Below are 26,198 nucleotides of genomic sequence, written 5' to 3'. Positions count from 1 at the left end.
TTTATCAGCTTCAACTGGAAGGATATTCCAAAACGCTGGTTTTATCAGCTCCGACTGAAAGGATGCTCCAACACTCTGCAAGCTCAAACTTGCGCTAGCACCACCCTGCGACTTTGAAGTGTTCTCAGGCTCCAACTTGAGGAGACTCCAATCTCCGCCTTTGAACCACCCAAGCACCTTGAAAATAAAAGATAGTTAAATAAATGTGGGCTCTCGTACTAGGGACAATGACCCACTTACAATGATATACAAATAAACCCTTACTGTTGTCTCCGCTGATGTATGTCAGATATGTAATGGTATAATGTCAATCAACTTTGTCAAATTGTCAAACTGTTACACACTTATTACCTGAGAGATCAAATTTCAAAACTGGTTCTTGTATCCTGCTGTAGGTCTGCCTACTAATCTTTTATCCAGGTCTTGCCTCAACATTCAACACTAATACAAACTGAACAATTTACAAAAGCTTGTTTCATACCTCAATTTAGTTTGCTGATGAGAGGTGTGCCTTTTCTGCCACTGCTTGCTTCAGATTTTGTCAAGAGATCTGTCCTTCAATAGCTGTTCAACAAGTCCAGAGACAAGCCTTACATCTGCTTCAAATTGCACAGTCCTTGAGATGACCAAGACAGGCTTCAACAAGTCAAAACACTGCTCAAAGTCGGCCTTAAGTAACTCTTCTTGGCATGCTTGATTTTTAACACAATTACACATCCATTAGTTTCTGAAAATTCTACAGTTTTAACCTCACTAATGAAGGTGGCATAAATCAGTCATGTCAAAAACTAAGAACAAATCAGATTTTACCTTTTGAGCTATGTCAACCTCACTGTATATGCTGATTATGTCATCTACATAAACCAGTATAATCAACAAGTCATTGTCCATGCTTCTAACATAAAGGTTTGGATCAAAAGGATTTCTTTTGTCAAATTTTGTATACTAGGTTCTTGGAGCTTGTTTCAACCTCTAAAGGATTTTTATCGATATATTCAACAGATACTCCTTATCTACAATATCGAACCCTTTTGGGGCTGTTATGTTTTTGCTTCCAGATCACATAAATTTTCTAATCAAAGAAGGTTGCCATATTTGCCACCATTTAAATTGTAATCAACATTTTTGTTAATTCGCCTATGCCTACTAAGCAAAGCCTTTTGCACTAACTTGCATAGGTGCAGATACATTATATGAAATATATATGTTATTTCTTTAGAAAATTAGGATATATACTGGGACGGAGTCAAGGTTGTTTGTCTTTTGATCTAATGCTTAGATATTGAGAGAGCTCTCTCTTTTTATTTCTATTTTTACAGAAACTAGGATAGAATTCTATTAGATAAAAGGCTGTAGCTGAGGCTTAACAACAGATTTTACAAAAATTGCTAGTTGTAGATTTCAAGCAAAAATGCCTGCTCCTTATCATTTGCATACATATAGTTAGTCTGCTGTTTGTCATCTGCATACATATAGTTAGTCTGCTCTTTGTCATCTGCATACATATAGTTAGTCTTCAGAAAGAATATCCCAATTCTTCTTACTGGTATACTTTCATAGAAAGACTCCCAAGCCTAAAAATATTTTGTAAAACATAAAAATTAACAAAAGGCATGATAAGTCTGTGCCTATTCCAGCCACAAGATTTGATAAGCATCCGATGCATGGTGTCCTCCTCCTTGGCCTGCAAGTGAATTGAATTGGCAGAGATCCTGAAACTTGATGCCATAGATTGAGAACTTTTACTCAAATTAATTACCAATTTCCTGAGCATCTTGCACTCCCTTTCCAGAGAATATGTTTGCTGGTTATGTTGTGCTAGAGTTGTCATGATTATGGAGTTTTGAACTGCTCACTGATGTTCATTTTCATGAACTTTTGTGGTGATCGGAAAAATGGAAGCCCTGTTGCCATGAATGGTCTCTTCATGCTTAGGGAAGGCTCTTCAAAAGTCTTAAGCCTCCCTGTAACCTATGGCAAACAAATAGAGCTGCCAAGATTACTTAAAAAAGGAATTAAACCAGAGTGATAGGTACACCATAGTGTTCGCCCAGTCAACCAGAAACAAACACAGAGCAAAGAGCCCTAGGAAATTTAGGATGAAACTCCGCAGGAAGAAATTTCCAATTACAAATAGAAACACAATCCCTCCAATTCACAACACAGGAATAAAATGGAATTTATGTTCATAAATTTCCTCACATTAGAAAAAATTATAGAAAGGGGTTGTGGGATGAAAAAAACAACCATGGGCAGTTAAGAAAGAAACAAGCAAATGTTGTAGAAAGTAAATTAGAGAAGAATAGTTCTATGCCTTTGTTGCATCTGAAAGGAGAGGTGTTGCATTTGTTGAGGTGTTGCTCATATGGCGAAACTACTTAAATCTGCAATTCCTATCATTCAATCTTGGACCACCTATGGAGCTCCTATATTAGAGATTTTTAGATCTATGGATCCCACACTCCTTGTGAGAACTTGCATGGAGACGAAGAACTTAAAAAACATGTCGAAACATGATGGTTTTCAAAGACTTTGGGGTGTTTCCAAGGGACTTCATACCTGTATTGGCATTTCTCTGCGTTTTCTGTAATGGTATCTGGGTTGGTTGGGCATTTCCTGCAACTTAGGGCAATGCCATACTGTACAGTCTTTCCAAAGACTTGGGGATGTTTCCAAGGGACTTTATAGCTGTCTTGGCATTTCCCTGCGTTTTTGGTAATGGTATGTGGGTTGGTTGGGCATTTCCTGCAACTTAGTGCAAATGCTGTCCAAAGTATGCATGTACATTTTTGGAATTAGATCAATGAAGGTGGAGCTACGTGAGTTTAGAAGTTGTCTAGATTTTTTTAACTTTGATGATTTCCATACATGTATTTTCACTATATTGCAGAAAAGGGGAGGAAATCAAGTGGAAATCCATCTGATCTTGTAGCTTTGTTCTTTTCTAGATCAAATATGACCCTTTTCTTCGAGGGAAAGCGTTTCCAATGGACTTTCTAGCTGTCTTGGCATTTCTCTGTGTTTTTGGTAATTGTATGTGGGTTGGTTGGGCATTTCCTGCAACTTAGTGCAAATGCTGTCCAAAGTATGCACCTACATTTTTGGAATTAGATCAATAAAGGTGGGCCTACGTGAGTTTAGAAGTTGTCTAGATTTTTTCAACTTTGATGATTTCCATGCATGTATTTTCACTATATTTTAGAAAAGGGGAGGAAATCAAGTGGAAATCCTTCTGGTCTTGTAGCTTTGTTCTTTTTTAGATCAATTATTGTTATTGTCTATTTTTAAGGTCACAGCCAAGCCAGACACCAAATTTGTGTATGAGACCCCCTTGTTTGTGGGACAAGGGACCCACCTTCGTGCAGCGATTTCACTGCTAATGTCTACAAAGGCATACATACTCTACCACCCTCTGGTTTTGAACCTGTGACCTCTTAGGAGGAAGCACATGCTCTTAACCATTAGGCCCACTTAAGAAAAGATGACCTTTTCTTCTAGGGAAGCTTTTTCTCCATAACCTCAAATTTTGCTCGAGGATAACCAATATAGGGTCTCTTGCTGCATCTTGCACCTGTCATGACAACACCATTAGCATTCTGGATTCAAAATTTTGCATTCCGACCTCTATTTCTTAAAATAATTTTCTGGAAGGGTGTATTCTTTGTCTCCTTCCCCTAACCAAGTGACTCTTGATTTTTGTTTTGAGAATGTATTTTCTTTTTCCTTTTTGTTTATCTGCATTATCTTGAAACTCATTTTCCTTGACAAGTAAAGGAGCTGTAGGATCTTCAGTATTTCATCTTTGAGATATCTTACCTCTTTCTCTCTCTCCTTTTGCTAAAAAATGTTTTCAAGTGTTTCTTTTTTCCGATTCTTTTGTTTTTCTTTTTCCATCCTGAGCCTGTCTTTTTCTCTGCTTGATTGCTCTTCCTTCCACCACGCTGGGATGTAATCTTTTATCTGTGAATGGGTGAGACACTGAAGCCTTGGTTGAAATCTTCCAGTCTTCTAATCTTTCCTTTCGTGTCAAGAACTGTGTTAAAATCCCCTACACTGGTTGCATTTTCCCTTTTTCTTTGGGTCCATTTTCTTATTTGTTTTGTTTTCTCCTTTTCTTAGTTTCGTTAGCCTGTTTGTTCTGCCATCGCTCGTCATTGCTCTGGATGATTTGTATCTAGTGCGAGAGTCCAATGGCACTCCAAACACATTCCTGAAAACAACCTTTCAATCTTTAAGAATTTAAAATTCAGCACTTTTGTGTCTGCGATTTCTTTGCATTTCAAATTAATTCAACATTAGATATGCTAACAACAGTGTAGCAACATAAAAAATAGCAATAAGAAGTACCAATATCAATGACAACAATAGTGAGCACAGTTACTAATAGAACAACAGAAATTTGAGCTGAATAAAACTAGACATTTCATTGAGAAGCTTCTGTGATATACAAGATAACTATTTGTATTTTACTTACATAATTAACATTCCCCCAGTGTTTTCTGTACGTTCAAGCAGTGCCAATGGAAAAAACATTCAACTTTCTAGTGTTCCTCGGACCGAGGCTTTCTGCTATATTTTCTAACCACAAGAGAGACTACCATAAAATGGAAATTTTTTTGCTGAAGCTCTTCTGAGGTTTCCCTTGAAGTTTGGCTCTGCTAAGGCTTGGTGTTGTCTCTATTACCGCTCATTGGCTTTAGCACTGATTTAATTGGCATCTGGATTCTGAACAACCCTCTTTTCCCTGGTAAGTTTGGAGCTTTAGTTATTCCCAGGCTATCTCTCACGGTTAACTCAGTTAACCGTAAAAAAGGGATTGGGGTATATTTAATATTGCCAGGTTATGCGTTGAACTGGATTTAAGCAATGTACTGTTTGATAGAATCATCCTGGATGGTTTGTGGTGGATTCTATGATTGAATATGGGAATATCTCCTTTATATGTGGCCTATTTGGGTGAGTTCCAAATCTCTTCCTTCGCTTTTGGGTGAATGATGTCACAGTAGTAGTTAGCTCTATAGGCAAGCTGTTATTCCTAGATGGTAAAAATGGGAATGGGGTTATGTGTTGGCTATATATTGTTTGATAGAATCATCGTGGATGTGGATGGCCCGTGGTGGAGTCAAGAATTGGATTATGGGAATATCTTCTTCAGATGTAATATATGCCATGAGTTATGATATCTTATGGCATCTTTGCCCCCAAAGGATTTTTGAGTAGGAAAAGAAAGCCCTAAATGTGGGATATCCAAAAATGATAAAATCATTGGTAGAAAATCAAAAGGAAAACAAAGAAAAGTTGTACATGCTAGGGAACCAGTGTAAGGAGGAAAAGAATATTGTCATGGCAGGTTATTATTCCTAGATAGTAAAAGTGGGGATGGAGGTATATTTACTCTTGACAAGTTGTGTGTTGAATTGGATTTAAACTATGTATTGTTTGTAGGATCATCCTAAATGTTGATGGCTCGCAGTGGATTCAATGATTGTATCATGGAAAATCACCTTCAGATGTAAGATACGCCCATGAGTTGTGCTATCTTATGGAAGCTTGCCCCGAAGTATTTTAGCTCCAAAATGTGGGATGCCCAAAATGGTACAAATTGCTTGTAGAAAATCTATAGGAAAACAAAGAAAAAATTGAACAGACCAGGGAACCAAAGTGGGGGAAGAGGAAACCATAACAGATCAGGGATCCACCTATGTTAATTTTAGGATAACAATGGTGTGTTCTATGCTTAGAGCAATTTTACTTCAATTTTCTTTATTAGCCTAATATCATATCCAGTATAGAAATCACATCAACATGATAGTAAAATGCAGATAGAACATAAACAATGACAGTGGAAGACAAGCCAACACGAGGACATAAGATATGGCATCAGCGAGGGACAAACCCCAATGTGGGGAAACCCTTGATCAATTCTTATAATTCTTCAAAAGTTTAGCAGAGAGAGAGAGAGTACAATTTACAATATTCACTTGCCCAAACTTATCAGTCAAAATAGCAGAAAACAAAAAGCGCTAACCAAAAAGTCAATGCTGGTCAACAGGGCTGAAATTGACCAAAACATCTCGGTCAACTCAACCTCCAAAAGCAAGATAATGCAGCCCAAAAAAATCTGAAAATAACCAGTCAAATATGGTCAACAAAAGTCAATGCAACAACTTGAATTAGGGCAATCAACATTGGTCAACGCATGGGTCAAATTGCCTCAGGTTTTGTGCTCAGAAGAGCAACCTGCCCAAACAGAAGTCTCCCTCACAAAATTGAAGTCAAACAGGGTCAACGCTGGTCAAAGTTAGCCTCCTGAAATTTTGGTCAAATTTGGTCAACGCAGCAGCTAGAAAAGACAGCCTTCCTTTCACACGTGTGGAGAGAGAGAGGCCCAGAAATTCGTACCTAATCAAGATGAGCGAGAGAAAGATGAATGAGATGAGATGCCAAAATGAGGAGGAGGCACGTTGTATTTATATGTAACGTTGAACGTTGGAGGAGGCTAATTTTATGGCTGGCCGACCTTGACAGTTTGTCTATAACCAAAATAAATTCATAAATTCATTTTTACATGTCAGAATGGGATGATCTTTAGATCAATTCTACACCTCTTGGAAAGAGGAATCTAAGAAAAATATCAGTTGCCTCATGAGAGATGTCCAAAGTTATGTTTGGCCCTAGTTTCCACTAGGGAGAACATCACCTGCCAAACTGTCTGACAATCTACACCAGTGTTGTGAAAAGCGCGATTAAATCGCGCTTTTTTGAAAAATAGCGCTTTTTTCCCCTCGCCGATTTAATCGCGCTTTTTACACGAAAAAATCGGCTATTTTTTTTGTCGATTTTTTCCGAAAAAAGCGCAGGCTGTCGGGGCAACGCGATTTATAATGAGTTTTTGGGTTTTTTGTTTGTCATTTGGACAGTGGGCGCGCGCGGAAGGAGGAAGGAGGTGTTGGAGAGCAGTTGAAGAGGGTTTGTGACCAAATCTAAGTGCTTAGAGGACAAATTCAAGAGGAGACCACCGATTTCTCCATAGAAACGATATGTTGATTAATTTTTTTTTGTTTTCTTTGTTTAAAAACATTGTTTTTCTATGTTTTTCATTGTTTTTCGTTGGGGAAACTTCATATGGGCACCATTTTCCTTTTGTTTTCATTGTTTTTAAAGATTTTTTTGTATTTTTTCATTGATTTGGGATGGGTAACTTGGTATGACTATGGGAACCAATTTTTTTTTTTTTTTTTTTATTGTTGTGTTTTGTTCATTTTTTTTAAACATTGTTTTCGGCATTTGTCATTTGGTTGGGTAACTTGGGTTTGGAACTTTGGATTCTGGAAATTTGTAACTTGTAATTTTGTAAATGCTAAATTGTAATCCTAAATACCTATTTCCTAATCCTTATTTTCCCATAGGTATGCAAATTCAAAGTTCAAAAACAAACATGCCAAGGAAATTGGATCCTTTCTGGGAATATGGTGAACCTAAAGCTCCGAATGATAGACAAAACTTGAATTGCAAGTTGTGTGGAAAGGAGATACGCGGGGGGGTTTACAGGTTGAAGTTTCACCTTGCACAAATCCTAGGACATGATGTGGGGCCCTGTACAAATACAAATTCTGAACTTATCCAAAGAGCCATGAGAGCATTGGGAGAATTAGAGCACACTAGAGAGGCCAAAGAAAAACTCAAAAGGCAACTAAAAAGGTCAGCTGAAGGAAGTGGGCCAAGTGGCACTGGTTCTACTGCAGCATCAGTCAATCCGGTAGCTGCATCATCATTTTTTGTTCCTCGAACCACACCTGGTTCACAACCATCTATTGGTTCAATGCTAAAAAGAACTGATAAAGAACAAATTGACAGGTTGATGGCAAAATTTTTCCTCTGGAGTGATATTCCTTTCAGCATTGTAAGGAATAATCCATTTTTCCAACCTACTGTTGATGCTATTGCCAGTGTTGGCCCGGGGTACAAAATCCCTTCTTATCATGATTTCAGAGGCCGGATTGTTCAAAATGAAAAGCGTGACTGCACCCAAAGATTGGAGGATTTTAGGGCATCATGGGCACAAACAAGATGCACTGTTATGTTAGATGGTTGGACTGACCAAAAGGGGAGAACCCTTATAAACTTCTTGGTTAGTTGTCCCAAGGGGACTATGTTTATCAAATCTGTTGATGCATCTCATCAAATCAAAGATGCAAGAACTTTATGTGATTTGCTGGATGTGTTTATTTTGGAGGTGGGTGAACAACATGTTGTCCAAGTCATAACGGACAATGCTGCAAATTATGTTGCTGCTGGTAGAATGCTTATGGACAGGCATCCTACTTTATTTTGGACACCTTGTGTTGCCCATTGTACTGATTTGATGTTAGAGGACATAGGGAAAATTCCCTTTGTCAAAGATATTGTTGACTCATCAAAAAGCATCAAAAAATTTATATATAATCATACATCTGTGCTTAGCTTGATGAGAAGATTCACCAACAACAAAGAGTTGGTGCGCCCCGCCATTACACGGTTTGCCACGAGTTTCATATCTCTTCAATCCCTCTTGAATTCTATGTGGGATGTGAAGAGAATGTTTCTTTCAGAGGAGTGGCGTGCTTTGTCAATGAGCCGCAAACCAGAAGGAGAGGTCGTATGCAGACTAGTTTCATACCAGGAAGACTTCTGGGCGGGAGTGCAGGAGGTGTGCGCCGTTACTGAACCTTTGGTAAAGGTTCTTGGGTTGGTTGATGGTGAGAAGCCCGCAATGGGCTATTTGTATGAAGCCATGGACAGGGCCAAAGAAGCCATTCGGGCCTATTATGATGATAAGGGAGATGATGGGTTTCAGAAACAACTCCTTCTATGGGGAGTGATTGATGAGCGATGGAACAATACACTCCATCGTCCCATTCATGCTGCTGGGCTTTTCCTGAACCCTGCATTTTATTATGCATGTGGGTTTGATTTTGATGCTGAGATCATGGATGGATTCTTATCCTGTGTCCAGAAGATGGTGCGATCTCCAGAACAACGTATAGAGATCTCTAAACAAATTGAGACATATAAGATAGCAGGTGGCACATTTGGCTTTGAGATGTCTATCACTGATAGGACGATTAAAATGCCAGGTATTTTTTAGTTTGTAACTTTGTTTCAAATTTCATTGTCTCTTCAAATTCCATTTTTTTCTTATGTTTATTTAGAATTTTATTTGTAATTTTGTTGTAGATGCATGGTGGAAAATGTATGGTGGCAAGGTACCCCTTTTGCAAAAGCTTGCGATATGCATCCTCAGCCAAACATGCAGCTCCTCAGGATGTGAGCGCAACTGGAGTGTATTTGAAAAAATACACAACAAGAAGCGCAACAGGTTAACACTTCAACATTTAAAATATTTCAAATTTCCAAATAAATTTTTGAGTTCATTAAACAATATTTTTTTTATAATATTAATTATTAATTATTATTTCATGATCTTTGTACAGGTTGGAGTCCCAGCGACTTAATGACATGGTCTACGTCTACTACAATCTTCGATTGTGGGTGAGGCAACTTGAGAGGACACCTGATGTGGATGCCATCTCGTTGGATGGGATTGACACCACTGCTGCATGGAGGGTTGAGGCCGAGAGGCCTCTCATGGATTCTACTGATGATTGGTTAGTGTAGGATGTAGTGGAGGGGGAGGAGGAGGAGGAGCAGGAGGAGGAGCAGGTGGAGGAGGAGGAGGAGGAGGTGACACTGCCTACCCGGGCTACCACTGCCACCAGTAGAGGACGTGGTCTACCTCCTGTAGCCCCTACTTCTAGTTCTTCAGCTTCTAGAGCACATCAGACTCCACTGCCATTTCCACCAGCACAGGCACCAGCATCTACATCTAGAGGGAAAGGGAAAGCTGTGACATTTTCTCGCAAGAGGGGCAGAGGAAATCAATAGGATTAGACTTTCATTTTATTGTATATGACATTATGACATGATGAGATACATTATCATATTTTTTGTTGATATTTTGAGGCTGAGTTGGGACTCAGGAGTCAGGACTTACTATTCAGGACATGATTCAATGTTATGTGTGATTTTAGCGCTAGAAATGATATTAAACATCTTATATATTAGTTTTTTAATCATATTTATGTGTCAATGTATTTATTTTATGTTGTAGATGGTTTAGATATTAAAAAAAATGAAAAAAAATGAATATTTTTGTACCAAACGATTTTTTCTCGCTTTTTTCCCGATTTTTCCGGTTTTTTCCGATTCGTTCCCCGCGTTGATTTAATCCCGCTCGCGCTTTTCACAACATTGATCTACACCATCCCTGTCACTGCATTGCTTTGCTCTGTTGAACCATGAAAAAAGAAGAAATGATCAAGAATGTATCATACCATTCTCCACTGACCCGAAGTCAGTGTCCAACAACAAAGAGTGTCATACCACTCTTAATTGACCCATAGTCAGTTTCCATTGATCCCAGATCAATATCAACTTCCTAGCATAGGGTGTATGGTAGTACACAACACATCCATAAGTAGTACTATGGTCCCTATCCTCATTTCCCTGCTCATTGACCAGATGAGAGGTACTTCCCATGAGTCCCGGACTGCATGGGTAGGATGTGCCGACAGGAGAAGGTGAACCATTCATCTTGCTCATATGCGATAGGGGAGGGTGAACCACTCAGCTTATGCATATGCTACCATGGTGTATCACAGGGGAAAGTGAACCATTCACCCTGTACACAACGCACCACTAGGGGAGGGTGAGTCACCCTATGGTCGCTCATCGCTCTAAGAAGTACCCCAAGCCCCCCAGAGCTCCTAGAGCTCACTATCCATCTCATACAGGACTCTCATAAGAGGGTCTCTCCATGAGTCCAAGTCGTTCACAGAAGGTTAAGAATTTGACCTTCCCGAGGGACTTTGTAAGAATATCGACGACCTGCTCATCGGTCCCAATATGTTATTGCTCCTCGCTCCTGGATAAAGTGGTACCTGATATCAATATGCTTGGAGCGATCATGAAACATAGGATTCTCAGAAAGGCGAATCCCACTTTGGTTGTCACAGAAGATCACGGTGGTATCCAATACATGTCCAAACAACTCACTAAAGAGCTTCCTCAACCAGACAACTTCACAAGAGGCCAAACTAACAGCAATGTATTCAGCCTTAGTGGTGCTTAAAGCAACCGACTTCTGCTTCCTGCTCATCCATGATATTAAAGTAGAACTTAGAGAGAAGCAACATCCTGATGTGCTTTTTTGATCCACCACACTACCATCCTAGTCTACATAAGAGTAACCATGGAGCCTCACATTCTTGACAATGTATCTCAGTCCATAAGTGATTGTGCCCCGAAGATATCTAAAGAGATTCTTGGTAGCAATCTAATGTATATGATGAGGCGCGACCATAAACTGACTCAATGTGTTCACTACAAAACATATGTCTGGACGGGGGTTCACCAAGAACATCGGGGCCCCTATGAGTTGACAATACTCAGAAGGATTTCCTAAATCGAGCCCTACAACACTTCTGCATAACTTCTTGAAGTTAAATTCCAACGGAGTAGTCATGGACTTGCAGTTCACCATCCTAAATCTTTCAAATAGCTTCACAACATATTTTCCTTGAGAAAGGAAAATCTCCCTTGGCTTTTGCCAGACCTCAAATCCTAGGAAATAATGCATCAGTCGTAAGTCCTTCATATCAAATTCGGAAGCCAACTCTCTCTTACATTGATGAATAAGAGGGTTCGCACTTGTCAGAAAGAGATCGTCCACATAGAGTACCAAGATGAGAGGTCTATCATTCTCAACCTTAAAGTAAAGGTTGAGATCAACTTCACTTCTTGTGATTCCCATCTTCATCAGATAGCTATCGATCCTCTCATACCAAGCTCGGGGTGCTTGCTTCAACCCATAGAAGGCTTTTTTCAACTTGCATACATGTGTCTGACGATCTCGAACTTCAAACCCCTCAGGTTGTTCCACATAGACTTCCTCTTTAAGTGAACCATGCAAGAAGGCGGTCTTGACATCCATCTGGTGTAGATTCCATCCTTGCGAGACAACAAGGGCTATAATCGAACAGATGGTGGTGTAGCGAGCAACGGGTGCAAATATCTCAACATAATCTACATCTTCCTTTTGAGAGAAGCCTCGAGCAAAAAATCTGGCCTTGAACTTCTCAGCGCTTCCATCAACACCATGATTGATTTTGTAGAGCCATTTAGAGGTGACAACAGATTTGTCGTGGGGTCTACGGACCACATCCCAGACATCTTTCTTCGTAATTGACACCTACTCTTCGTTCATAACATCCTTCCATATTTTTTGCTTCAAAGCTTCTTCGAATGAGCAAGGTTCAGATTGAATAATGGTGCTCATAGCAGTTATGTACCCTCGGTACCTATTAGGCTTCTTGCTTTCATGAAATGTCCCCCTCAGTGCAACATGTCTCTCGGCATCTTTGAGAGTTTCCCTCAACCATGAGGGTCTCCTTTTGGAGGAGGGGGGCTCATGAGGAGGAAGATCAATCGGATCCATCGGTTCTCATCGGTTCTCATTGGCTTATCTTGCGAATATCCTTGGAATAGGAAGGTTGCTAATCTTCCTTAGGACAACATCCTCATTGAAGGTGACATCATGACTCAACTCTACTTCTCTTTGACCAGGCACACAAATTCTATATCCCTAAAAGTTTCACTATAGCTCACAAAAGTTCTTTTCTTTCCAGATGCCTCAATTTACCTCCCTTTTCTTTCGACACATGAAAGTATACGTGACTACCAAAAATTCTAAAATGAGAAACATCGGGATTTTTACTTGTGAAAACTTCTTCAAGAATTTTGGAGTCCAATGCTTGATGAGGGCATCGATTTTGAATGTACACAGCAGTGCTGACATCGTCTCTCCATAGGAACTTTGGAAGTCCTTAATCATGAAGCATGGCACAAGTGGCTTCAATAATGGAACGATTTTTCCTTTCAACAACACCATTTTGCTCAGAGTATATGCAGTGGTAGTCTCCCTCTTAATGCCAACTTCCCTACAATAGTCATTGAATTCATTTGACTCATACTCGGTTACATTATCGGTCCTAAATATCTTGATCTTCTTCCTTGTTTGATTTTCCATGAAGGCTTTGAAGACACGAAACCATGAGAATATTTCATCATTCTTCAAGAAATATATCGAAGTTTTGCTAGAGAAGTCATCCACAAAGACAACATAATATAAATATCCTCCTAATGATGTCACAGGCAACATACTAGAGAGATTAGAATGAACCAATTGCAAAATGTCCCCTTGTATGTTTTCCCTTGGGACATCCCTGACATACACCTTTATGCTCTATTTGGAATTCAGGCATACCTGTAACCATCTTCCTTGCATCGGGTCGAGTCTTATAGTGAAGATGAGCAAACCTTCGGTGCCATAGCTCGGACTGAAGAGATGTGTTGCAAGACATGGCTCCCAGTGGACTTCCTCCAATTTGATATAAACTGTCAACCCTAAATCCAAGAGTAAATGCTTCTTTGAAATTTCTTTTCCACACACGTACCTTTCCATCGATGAATGCCACCTTGAATCTTTTGTCTTCCATTGCCGAGATAGACACTAGATTCTTCTCTAGATCAGTTACATATAGTACTTCTTGAAGATGAACGATGTTACCTTGATTCAATTGAAGGGTAATATTCCCAACTCCCTTCACAAGATAGGAGTTGTTGACCACTACGTGTCAATGACCCATCGCAGTACACCCCCTTTTTTGCAAAAGGGATAGTCCCTGATCTATGTGTTCCTGCCATCCAGCTATCATCATCAGCGCAAGGATTGCCTTATAATGTAAACTCAGTTTGCATGTGTATAATGTAAATAATCTCAGCAGATCCGTGGCGTGTATGTAATCACCTAGGTAAACCTACTTTTCTGGTGACGGATCTTCATTCCGGGAGGTTTTTTTGTCTCATCGATCAATTCTCGGATGGTCGGCAGAGTTTTCCTTCAGCGTTACCCCAAAGCCGTGTTGGCATTATGATACAAGTGTTGTCCTTGATGGCAACTCACTCAGAGGTTGATACAGGTGATGGCAACTTAATCAGAGGACAGATCTTAGTACATCAGGTCAAGAAAGAGATATACGCAGGTTCATTGTGACAAATCAGCGTATACACACGGGTTGGACGTGCCGAAGACGCGTATGCGTATACACACACTTTCATGTAAGGAAAAGCGCGTACATGTGGGAAAACTTATGTCTTGGTCCGTGGTATTTAGTCCTTGGTATTTGAACCTATGGTTGTGGACCATGGTATCTCGTCAGAAGTGTTGACCCCAGGTATTGGGTCCATGGTATTGTTTCTACATGGTTTTGGACCATGGTATTGAAAGAAGCCTAACCTATATAAGGAGAAGATCATTAGGCAAAGAGCAGGAGTAAGGAATGGATGTCTGATGAAGTGGGAAGATCTAGTATTGCTGGTTATCTGTTTGTGATGCGTGGCTAGGGTTGGATATGACAGCGAAGGTATAAGTAATTATCTTTAGATCTGTACGCGGGTTGTCTCTGGTGAAAGCGCGTATACACGCGGTTTTGATATAGTCAAGTAGCGTATACATTATGAGATTTGGTGTTTCAGGTTGCTATTGATTCTAGTGGTTGTTGCAGAGTTCTAGGCTCTGGTTTGTGTTCTGTATTTTTGATGACAGGGTTTCAGTGATTCAGTATTGGGTGATTTAGAGATTTATGATGCAAGTATAAGTTGATGATTGTATTGCAGCAGTGATCGTTTTGTAGTTATGGATCCAGTCTGAAAATTTATGAAACGTGGTCCCTGAAGAAAAGAAGGTTGTAGCCTTCTGTAGGTCAGCACCTACGTACTAGTATATTAGCTAGTACAAGAGCTGAGGGGGTTGTAGCTCCCTTCCAGAAGTAGCTGGAAAACGAGAGAGGGTTGTAGCCCTCTGTAGGTTGAAGCCTGCGTAGTGGTAAAGGACTGCACCACTACATTGTAAAAGAAGTTTCTTATTAAAGGAAGAAAGAGACGAATTTTAGCAGGTGGTTTTCACCCACATTGGGTTTCCACCTTATATCTTGGTGTTCATGTGTGCTTCTTATGTGTGATGATCTGTTATGTTTTACTGCACCTGATTACTATTATTATGGTTAATAATGTTCTGATGAATTTACTGAAGATAAGCTAACTGAATCATAAGATTACTGCATGTATGCTAGTAGCATTTAACACAGTCGCGTATATATGCTGATATACTGAACTGAAGCTGCGTATATGAATCTGAGTATGAAAATTGAAAAGTATCTGATTTGATAATACTGATTCACCCCCCCTCCCTCTCAATATTATTTCCAACAAGCTAGAGTGGATTTTGTCACTGGGATCTTAGGAGAGTCCTAGTGATCTATATTGAGTCTATGTAAAAGTGATTTGAGAATAATCCTAACTATTTGGTTAGGTTATTTTATTACAAATTGCTTGATTTGCTAGATTATATTTGTGTCGCAGATCTGGGTAGTCTGTGAGGGTCCTTTTCAAATGGGTTTTCCCCCTTGAGATGTAAAAAATGTAAAATCACGATGTAAAGTGTCTGGAGGGTTAGAAAAGTAATTTATCCCCTTGTAGGTTAATTAATTAAATTTTTTAGACAAAATTAATTAAAATCCTAAGCCGAAAATTTAATTAATTCTATGTCTTAGGTAAATTTAAATTCTCCGAAGGCAAAATTCGTTGGTTCTTAAAAATTAAATTTTAAGAGATCCAAGAACTAAGGTCAATTGATTATTTTGTTAAATTTTAAGCCTTTGGTCTCTGGGGTTAAGTCAAAGTCTAAATTTTGAGGAAATTAATTCAAAATTTTACTTTTTGAATTGATTAAAATGCATCTAATTGAAAAATTTGAATTTTCTCAATAATTTAAAATTTCGACGTATGAGATGAAAAGAAATTTTGATCCTCATCAACGGTCGAAATTGCTTTGACGAGGATCACTCGAACTAGCCTTTGGAGGATTTATCTTTAAATAGGAGGTTATTTGTCAGTCAATTCATCCGATGTCTGGATTGTGCACTAAGCTCTCATGTTCTCGTATACTTTTTTGAATTAATGCAAAAGTGTTTGGGGTTTCAATGTGCTGTAGCATTCCTCTTCATGAATTTATGGTAACATTGTTTTAATTTCTGCTTAACGTTATGTGAAAACTATCAATCAATAGTTCTCTTAGAATAATCTAAATACATGTATCTTATTTAGTTTGTTGGATCTAGGGTAGCATTTTTAATTTTGATTGAAGTAGCAGGTACCTCTATTTCTTCAGAATTTTATTGTTGTTCTATTTCTCTACTTGATTTGATGGTTGATCTAGTGTTTGCAGAAAATCTCTCAGGTTTTCATTGAGCATTTAGGGATAGTTCTCGATTGGACCAAACAACTTTCAACACATATTTTCTGAAGAGCCTACTTCATATAAGCCGATTTATATAATGATATATTTTTTTTAATTTTTAATTTTTTTTAATTTTTTTTTTTTCTTTCTGCAGGTTGTTTTTGGGCTAGTACCTCTAAAATTTCAAAATCTTTTAAATATTTTGTGGAAATTTTGATAGAACTGGCTATTAAGAGCCTTAGATTATCAAATTTGGGAGCAAAGCTGGACTCATACTCAGATCTGATAGATCTATAAATTATTTGTATACATCTGTATTTTATTTGTATAGATCTGTTATTTACTTGTGTAGATCATAATTTTTGTAACATAATTTTGAATTTTAACACTTGGGGTATTTTGGGGATTTTCTCTATTTTTGTACATATTGGGTATTGGGTTTTTCTCGTTTCACTTGTGCATGAAAAGATCTGAGAAATCAGCCAAGAAAATTTTCAGATCTGAGCTAGTTATAGACCCTGGAGGGCAAGATCTGGGCTCACAGATTGTTTGCAGAAATAAATATGAGAAATCAGTAAAGAAAATCTTTAGATCTCAGCTAGATGTAGATCTTGGAGGGCATGATCTGGGCTCAAAGATTGTGTGCAGGAATAGATCTGAGAAATCAGCCAAGAAAATCTTCAGATTTGAGCTAGATCTAGACCATGGAGGGTAATATCTAGGCTCAAAGATTGTTTGCAGGAATAGATTTGAGAAATCAACCAAATAAATCTTCAGATTTGAGATTTTTGAAGCAGATCTGAGAGTTTTGAGACAGATCTAGGGCGTGGAGGGAAATATCTTATCCCAAATCTTCTTACAAAGCCAGCCATTAAAGATTTTGCAATAAATCTGAAGATTTGAAGCAAAATAATTTTTTTTTAGAACAAGGGTTTCAAGTTTTGGGGCTCCTAAGCCCAAATCTGCCTTCTCCTAACCCAACGCTAGTTCTATTGGGCCTAGTGTTAGCTCTCATTGGCCTTAGATTCCCTTGCTCCATTTCTGATTTGATTATTTGATTTTCTGAAGCTAATCATTGGTGGGTTTTTGCAGAAAGTTTGGTAAAAAATTGTGTTTCAAATATTGAAATTTTTTTGGCAACTTGGGCAAGTGATCTTCAAGGCCTAGGGCCTAAGGATTTGGTCTCTAAACCATTTTTTTCTCACCGTTTGCTACAACAGTCATATACCTTTTTAATAGTGGTGAAGAAACCATCTAAGTGGTTTGAAATTAACTAAAAAGTTTCTAGATACATTAATAAGTCATTTATGTTTGATGTGTATCAAGAATTTGGCCTAGATCTACATTTTGGGTCACTGTTATCTTTGAATAATTCTGTTTCTGAAGTCTGAAATATAACATTGAAAAAAATTCCTGTGGGTTATCCTAAAATCAGTGACTAAATTGTTTAATACATTAAGGAATTAATTTCTTGAGTTGGGCATTCATCATTAGGCTTATTTCATATTTTAATTGTTGGCTGTAATAAGTATATCAGATTTGATATAATTCTGGAAATCACATCATAACACGCTGAAAATTTTGATAATTCATGTGTGGGCAAGCTTGGAAAAATTTCGGTAAATTTTTGGCATAAAGATATCATTGATAGCTTACTTTTTTCATTGTCATGTTGCTACTGTCATAAAGTTTTTCTTACTGCTGTCCTAAAAGCTGATTTCTGAAAATTATGTACTCTGTCATGGAATTGTGATAAAATGCGTATCTTTTGTTTCATAAATTGAGTATTTTTTGAGCATTTGTTGATATTAATTGCAAAGAAGTTTTTGTTCTCTTTGAGCTATAACTGTATCAGAAAGATTTGAAGTAAGTTTGTGTTCTAATTATAATATCTTCAGGGGTTTAATTTTGAGTCTTCATCTAAAAAAAAGCGAGCATTTCATTTGGGTAATTGAGGGCTTTTGCGACATAAGTGTTTTCCCATTCTTAAGTCTAACTTCATCTCATATTCCGGTGCATTTGCATATAAGTTAACTTTGCAAAGATAAAATTTACTTCCAAGCATAAGCTTGGTCGATAGACAGATAGATCTCCATCTGTTTTTCTTAAGAACCTGTTTTAATAGTACTTAAAATAGTGACCTTATAGTGGTCAGAGCCACAGTTCTCTGCAGCGCCGGAGGCACCGGGTATGTTAGAATTTCAGGAGAGGTATCGTTAATTACACCTTAGTGTGCTTTTCCTGATTTTCTCTCTACCAATTACCACGAAATCAGGCTCAACATAGAAATGATTGACATTTAAATAGGCATTTAACTAAAATTAACTAAGATTTTTGCATCTCACATTAGTTTCAGGATCTACATTTCATATAAAATAGTCATCCATCTAAGCAGCAGTTGCTAATCGATTACTTGGTCTTAATTTCCCTAGCAAGATCTTTGACTCCACAAGGCACTGGTATCAATCATTTAAAATCTAATCAAATCCTATAAGTCTTGCTAAATTTTAATCAAGTACTTGATTACTTCACTGTGTCTCCCGAACGGGTTGATTCCCAACTAGTTCTTCTTCATTTCACTTTTCCATAGGATCTACCCCCCTTAGCCTACTGTAGGGAGACAACTTAAACGGAGAGATTGGGGATCAGGGTGACAACCCCTGATCTGAGCCGTTGTCGCGGTGCTTAGACATTCTGTGCGACAACAGGAGTTATTGTCTCCAAGGATAATTTCCAAATTTGTATCATTCTCTATCAAATTTGAAAGAGCTTCCTTGTACTCGGTGAAGTGCCTTGAGGCACCACTATCAATCAACCAATTTCCCAAGGTATTCGGAGGAGAGACAGTAGAGAGGGCAAATATAAGATAAGATTCCTTTTGCTTAGAATTTACAACATTAGACTCATCATACCTGGAGTTTCTTGTTCTTTTAGAAGCTCGATCATTTCCAAGTTGAGTAGCGGAAGCATTCCTTTTCCCTTTGTTGTTGAACTTGCCATTCTTTTGATTGTTGTTGTTGCCCTTGGAATGATTGTGATCATCATCATGAGATGTGTCCCTTCTATTTGGACACTCCCTAGCATAGTGACCAAACTTGTTGCAAACGAAGCATCTTTCCATTCTTCCATTTTTGAATCCCAATCTTCCTTGACTTTGCTTCTTTGAACCTGCATTGTTCTTCCTCTTGGCATGAGAGAGAATGCGGTAGGATCATTGTTTTACAACCAGACCGAGTTGACTCGGAAACGGCCTGGTCAAACCGAGCCGATAAAAAAAATTACGACCAGGCCAAGTAACTGGCTAGGTTGGCCGAGTCAACTATGACTAGGCCTAGTCATCCAATGACCAGGCCGAGTCATAGTTGACTCGGTCAACCAGGGCGAGTCCGTATTGACCAGGCCTAGTCATTGGAAAACGGCTGGGCAGCGTAAAAAATAAATTTTATTCACTTTTTTTTGGATTTGTGGTGTGAAATTAATCTGTTTGGATGTCTGTAATTTTATTATGAAGTACACAATGCATAAAGTATGCCATGAACCATGGTATGAAGCAATAATGGGAAAATGATAATTATAAATCTTACGAGCCATGTCTGAGAAATGTCAAATCTGAAGTTGATATTTTCGAAATATATCAGGACTGAGGGTCAGCTGAATGCCCTTCTCCTGCTCAGAATATTGGATCTGAAAATGAGTTATTTCAACTCAAAATGATCTCGGAAACTTAACAAAAATGCTGCCCTAGCAATGAAAAACTTGGTTGTGAAGAAACCAACGCTGAAAATATGCTTAAAGTGTTCTATAGCTGTGCTTTCTGGTGAAAAATCAGGTCTGAAAGTGTGCTCTAGCTGCCATAGTGATAGAAGTGACAAGATGAAGCTTGATTCTTTGAAAATCAGATCATAAAGTTTTGCCTTAACAGCTAGCTGGTGAAAACAGCCTGAGAAGTGCAAATTTGTGCCCTAGCTCCCCAAATTAGTTCAACAAAAATCACAAAATGTGCCTGAGATGCTATTGCTGTTGAAAATCTGCAGTATTTAGTTTACCCTAAAAATAGTAGAGGTATGTTGTAGTTGTGTCCTAGCTGCTTGTTGGAGTTTGGTCTCACCAATCAAAAATCCCTTCACAAAAACAGAAAAAGAGCTGAAATGGACAACTTTGGCATTCTACTGGAGAGTCTCCAGTTGACAGTGGTCTGTGGGTCAGACCACATATGTCTTGACTTGACCTGGTTTTTAGGTCATTTGTGTCTGAGTGCCAGCTGTGGTTTGAATTTTTGAATGACTTTAATCATTGCATAGAGGATCAATGGTAAATCTCTAGATACCAAGTTTGTGACCTTCCGTGGAAGAGATGGAAGGTTTAGGTATTTCACCTCTTGGAAATTGAAGCTCCATGAGCCTACTTTGATCATATGTTGTCTTCCATCTATATTATAATGCTATGTGTTTGGAAACATGAATGAAAATCTTTAAAATTATGTTTAAAATATTTAAAATTATGTTTTTTTATAAAAAAAATAAATATTTAATGTATTTTTTACAACGACCGAGTCATTGAAATCGACTAGGCCGAGTCATTACCGATTCGGAGTCGGAGTCGGAGTCGATCCTCGGCCGAGTCGGAGTCTTGGTCGGAGTCGTAAAACACTGGGTAGGATTATTCCTATTCGAAGACACCTCCAATTCCATCATCCTTGTTTCTTCTTGAGAACATCTAGTCATCAATTCTTCAAAACTTGGAATTTTGTCATTATTGAGAATAGTAGGTGTTGAACACATGCCATTCGGGAGGAAGACTTCCAAACACAATGAAAGTGAGCTCCCTGTCAGCAATAGTTTCACCAATCGAAAGAAGATCATTTTTGATCTTGGCAATCTTCATGAAGTAGGATTGAATATCCTCACTTTTCCCTTTTTTATATCCTTCAACTTGTTCTTGAGGAAAAGAATTTGATTTGCATTGCTAGATTTGAACATGCCAACCAACCTGTCATACATCTCTTTTGATGTATTCAAATCAAAGATGTAAGCGACTAAGTGCTTATGAATAGAATCCTTCATGATGTTCTTGGCTTTAACTTCACCCTTCATGTACTTTGTCTTAGAAGCAGCTGGTGCATTTGAAGGAGGTTCCAAAATCTTTTTCTACACATAATCCATGACATTATTTTAAAATCAAATCAAGAGACATCTTCCATGCATGATAATCAGACTTATCATGAAGCTTATCATCAGACTTGAAGTAGGATGTGGAGGCCGTTAAGACTTGTTCTTGATCAGTGATTGCTCCTCCTAGTGATTACTCTTCACTTTTGCTTGGGCTGTCTTCACCTCACCTCTGATACCATGTTAATTTTAGGATAACAATGATATGTTTTATGCTTAGAGCAATTATACTTCAATTTTCTTTATTAGCCCAATATCATATCCAATATAGCAATCACATCAACATGATAGTAAAATGTAGATAGAACATAAACAATAACAGTAGAACACAAGGCAACACAAGAGGACACAAGATATGGCACCAACCAGGGACAAACCCCAATGTGGTGAAACCCTTGATCAATTCTTCTTATAATTCTTCAAAAGTTCAGCAGAGAGAGTACAATTTACAATATCCACTTGCCCAAACTGATCAGTCAAAACAGTAGAAACAGACGGCCCTAACCAGAAAGTCAACATTGGTCAACAGGGCTGAAATTGACCCAAAACAGTTTGGTCAACTCAGCCTCTAACAGCAAGATAATGCAGCCCAAAACAGTCTGAAAATAACCAGTCAATTTTGGTCAACAAAAGTCAACGCAGCAACTTGAGTTAGGGCAGTCAACGCTGGTTAAAACAGGTCAAACTGCCTCGGTAATTCTTCAAAAGTTCAGTAGAGAGTACAATTTACAATATTCACTTGCCCAAACTGATCAGTCAAAACAGCAGAAACAGACAGCCCTAACCAGAAAGTCAACATTGGTCAACAGGGCTGAAATTGACCCAAAACAGCTTGGTCAACTTAGCCTCTAACAGCAAGATAATGCAGCCCAAAACAGTCCGAAAATAACCAGTCAATTTTGATCAACAAAAGTCAACACAACAACTTGAGTTAGGGCAGTCAACGCTGGTTAACACAGGTCAAACTGCCTTGGTTTTTGTGCCCAGAACAGCAGCCTCGGTTTTTGTGCCCAAAACAGCAGCCTGTCCAAACAGAAGTCTCCCTCACAAAACCAAAGTCAAACAAGGTCAACACTAGTCAAAGTCAGCCTCTTGAAATTTTGGCCTCCTGAAATATCGGTCAAATCTGGTCAACACTGCAGCTAGAAAAGACAGTCTTTTGCACATGTGGAGAGAGAGAGGGGCCTAGAAATCTGTACTCAATCAAGATGAGAGAGAGAGATGAATGAGATGAGATGCCAAAATGAGGAGGCACCTTGTATTTATGTGCAACGTTGAATGCTGGAGGAGGCTAATTTGATGGTTGGCTGACCTTGACAACTTGTCCATAATCAAAATAAATTTATAACTTCATTTGTACATGTCAGAATGGGATGACCTTTAGATCAATCCTACACCTCTCGGAAAGAGGAATCCAAGAAAAATATCAGCGACCTCATAAGAGCTGTCCAAAGTGATGAATTGGCCCTAGTTTCCAAATTTAACAACCTAGGTTAAATCTGAGACATTTAGCCCAGAGCTTAAAAAAGAAGTTCCTGAAATGAAGGAAAAGGTTCCTCCAATATAAATAGGCATAAATTTATAACTTCATTTGTACATGTCAGAATGGGATGATTTTTAGATCAATCTTACAACTCTTGGAAAGAGGAATCCAAGAAAAATATCAGCTACCTCATAAGAGCTGTCCAAAGTGATGATTGGCCCTAGTTTTCAAATTTAACAACCTAGGTTAAATCTGAGACATTTATCCCAGAGCTTAAAAAAGTTCCCGAAATGAAGGAAAAGGTTCCTCCAATATAAATAGGCATAAATTTAAAATGGTCCATCATCTCTTGACATTTTAGAATAGAGTTTACCAAGGCCCTATGCATTATGAGGACTGCAGACGTAAGAATCCCTTGTCATTCCAAATTTCAATGAAGGGAAGGTAGAGGAAACCAAAGCACGCTCAGATTTATAAGGTTTTGCTGATCCAATTTTTTTTGAAAAGCTGAAAGAGATACGCCAATTTGTGATGCACTTAATTGCTGTTCCTTTTTATCACTGTGCTTTTATAGCTGAATTATATTATAGCTCTCTTTCTTCTACAAAGAAGAAACAAATCGTGATTAAATAGTTGGAGTGCTATTTATTGAAAATTCATTCTTTGCATATGCTATGCTCTGACCCTATTATTTTCAGGTGACTCAAGAGTGGCCAGGGCTTCCCTCTGGTGTAAAGTTTGAGCCTAGTGACGAACAGCTTGTAGGACATTTAGCAGCAAAAGTTGGAATAGGAAATTCAAGGCCACACCCACTCATCAATGAATTCATTTTGACACTAGAGGAACGTGACGGCATTTGTTATACACATCCTGAAAATTTGCCAGGTGATTGTTGGCTATCTTATATATTTTATGCATGCATTTATTATGCACTTGTATAATAGGGTCAAACATTGCTCAATATCCCATTATTTTTTGATATGTAATATTCATTTGTACAATTGTCTTATTGGAAGAATAGGGGTCAAGCAAGACGGAAGCAGCACCCATTTCTTTCACAGGACAAGCAAGGCTTATACAACTGGAACTCGTAAGCGTCGAAAGGTTGACAATTTTCGTTGGCACAAGACAGGAAAAACAAGGAAGGTATGTGAAAATGGGGAACAGATTGGTTGCAAAAAAATAATGGTCCTCTATACGACTCCTGCAAAAGGCTCAAAATCAGTGAGAACAGATTGGGTGATGCACCAATACCATCTTGGGACTGAGGAGGATGAAAAAGAAGATGAGTTTGTTGTGTCAAAAATACAATTAAAGCAATGTGATAAAAATGATCCAGGCATACCTGAAGAGGAGGATGCTGGGACTTCAAACAGCAAAGGTGATCCATCAACACCTACAACAAGTACTCCTCCCCAACCATGTTCAAAGAAGCAACATTCTTGTCTTGATCGAATTGAGGAAGAACATATGTTTCGTGCATCATCACCTCAGGTATAATCATTGCTGAATAATACTAAATAACATGGTCTTGCTTCATGGTTTTGTTCCATGTTGGCATTTGAAATTGCCCCTTCAACATTTGATGGTATATATTTATGTTTGAGTTTAGAAAATTTGGGAATTCCATTGTTCATGTACTTCTAGGTCGTTGACACAGTGTCAATCCAAAATATTATACTAAAAAATAGGTTCTTATTTATAAATTTTAGTTGATTATTTCAAATCAATTTTCATTTTCAAATGGCCTTCAATATATGAATTTATTGATACAGTTGTTGTTTTGTGATTTCTTAAACTTTCTGGAAATAGGCTGAAGATCTTGATCCAAAATTTCATTTGCCTTCCAAACCTATTGAAGCAGAATGTGATGGACAGATCTATATTCCAGACGTGACTTCATGGTTGGCAGGGGAATCTCAGTGTTTTGAAGATTCACAGGAGCAGATGGTTGGCCATTTTTCTTGTGAGGAGATACTTGGAAACGGATCTTGTCAGGAGAATGTTGAAGAAACGAACAACATCCCTGGTTTGTCTGATTGTGGTCGGATTGGAGGGAATGGACATGAAAAGGAAATGCATCAAACTTCATATTCTGATCTAGCAAACTTAGATTTTGATACGCCACCTGATGGGCCCATTCCATTAGTAAGTACTTCGATATAACTTACTTGACGTTCTCATCTTCAATATCTAGTTCATTTTTGCCACTGATTTTTATTTTTTAACTCTCATTATTCTGTAGGATTCACAGTTCAGTTCCCAAGAAAGCCTTTTAGGATGGTTAAAGAACTTTGGTAACAGCCAATGAAGTATATGATGAACTTTTTCATGCATGTTAAGGTCAGAAGCCAGTCAAGTTCCCTTAACAAGATTATGTATTTTGCTAGATTCCAATTTAATCCATTCCAACTAATTGTTGTATCTAATAATTTGCGTATTTGTACAGGTCATGCTCGGAGGTTATTTTGTTTTGAAAGGAGTTGAATATCCATCTACAGATTTACTGTTTCGATTTACATCTGGAATCAATAAACCGTTAAAAAGATTTTTCACACCCTATTGATATTCATTTTTATCTCTAGTATATCAGCACTATTTATGGAGGAACAGAAAAATGGACTGATATAGTATGGTCACATGTGTGCCAGCATTTGCTTAATTATAATTTATCATTTATATTCCCAAAATGACAGTCTGCAACTTGGTAAAACACCGAAGTTGGGCCAATGAACTAATTAGTCTGGTGAATTGGGGTCTCTCAACTATTTTTGCCGTCTTCGGAAGCACTTAGCAATCTATTGATTTTCATATTTATCTCTATTATATGAAACTTTGTATATAGAAAGACAGAAATTTAGGACCCATCTAATATGTTCATGCCAGTTTTCAGTTATAATTTATATTTAGGAATGCATTACCACTCTGTGCAATTCCGTACTAGTCTGGAGAATTGTTGGAAACTTGTTACCTTGAAGGGTTCAAATTATTGTTGTTTTCTTTCTGCATGCCATAGACTACTCAGAATCATTTCAATGTTTGCAACGCATGTCTGAAATATAAAGTCGTAATGTTATCAATAACATGCATAGAGAACAGTCATTTCTTGAAACCCTCATATCAGTCTCATATTGGATGAAATGAAATTACT

The 26,198-nt window shown here is 38.1% G+C and overlaps 1 protein-coding gene across 1 annotated transcript in view; it reads left to right on the top strand.

The window, feature by feature from the left end:
- LOC149173440 (SUPPRESSOR OF GAMMA RESPONSE 1-like) overlaps positions 1–25,873 on the top strand; it is a 72,555-nt gene extending 46,682 nt beyond the window's left edge. The window contains exons 3-7 of the mRNA XM_089427935.1: positions 23,746–23,932; positions 24,069–24,541; positions 24,860–25,195; positions 25,293–25,390; positions 25,497–25,873. Of these exons, the coding sequence (XP_089284061.1) occupies positions 23,746–23,932; positions 24,069–24,541; positions 24,860–25,195; positions 25,293–25,358 (1,062 nt within the window). The 3' untranslated portion in view covers positions 25,359–25,390; positions 25,497–25,873. The remainder of the gene's footprint in view (positions 1–23,745; positions 23,933–24,068; positions 24,542–24,859; positions 25,196–25,292; positions 25,391–25,496) is intronic.
- The last annotated feature ends 325 nt before the right edge of the window (positions 25,874–26,198 follow it).

Source organism: Pinus tabuliformis, chromosome 4_2 (genome assembly GCF_031772625.1).
Source record: "Pinus tabuliformis cultivar Carrire ecotype Pingquan chromosome 4_2, CPIR1, whole genome shotgun sequence".
Taxonomy (NCBI): Eukaryota; Viridiplantae; Streptophyta; class Pinopsida; order Pinales; family Pinaceae; genus Pinus; species Pinus tabuliformis.
This window is presented reverse-complemented; position numbering and strand designations above follow the sequence as displayed.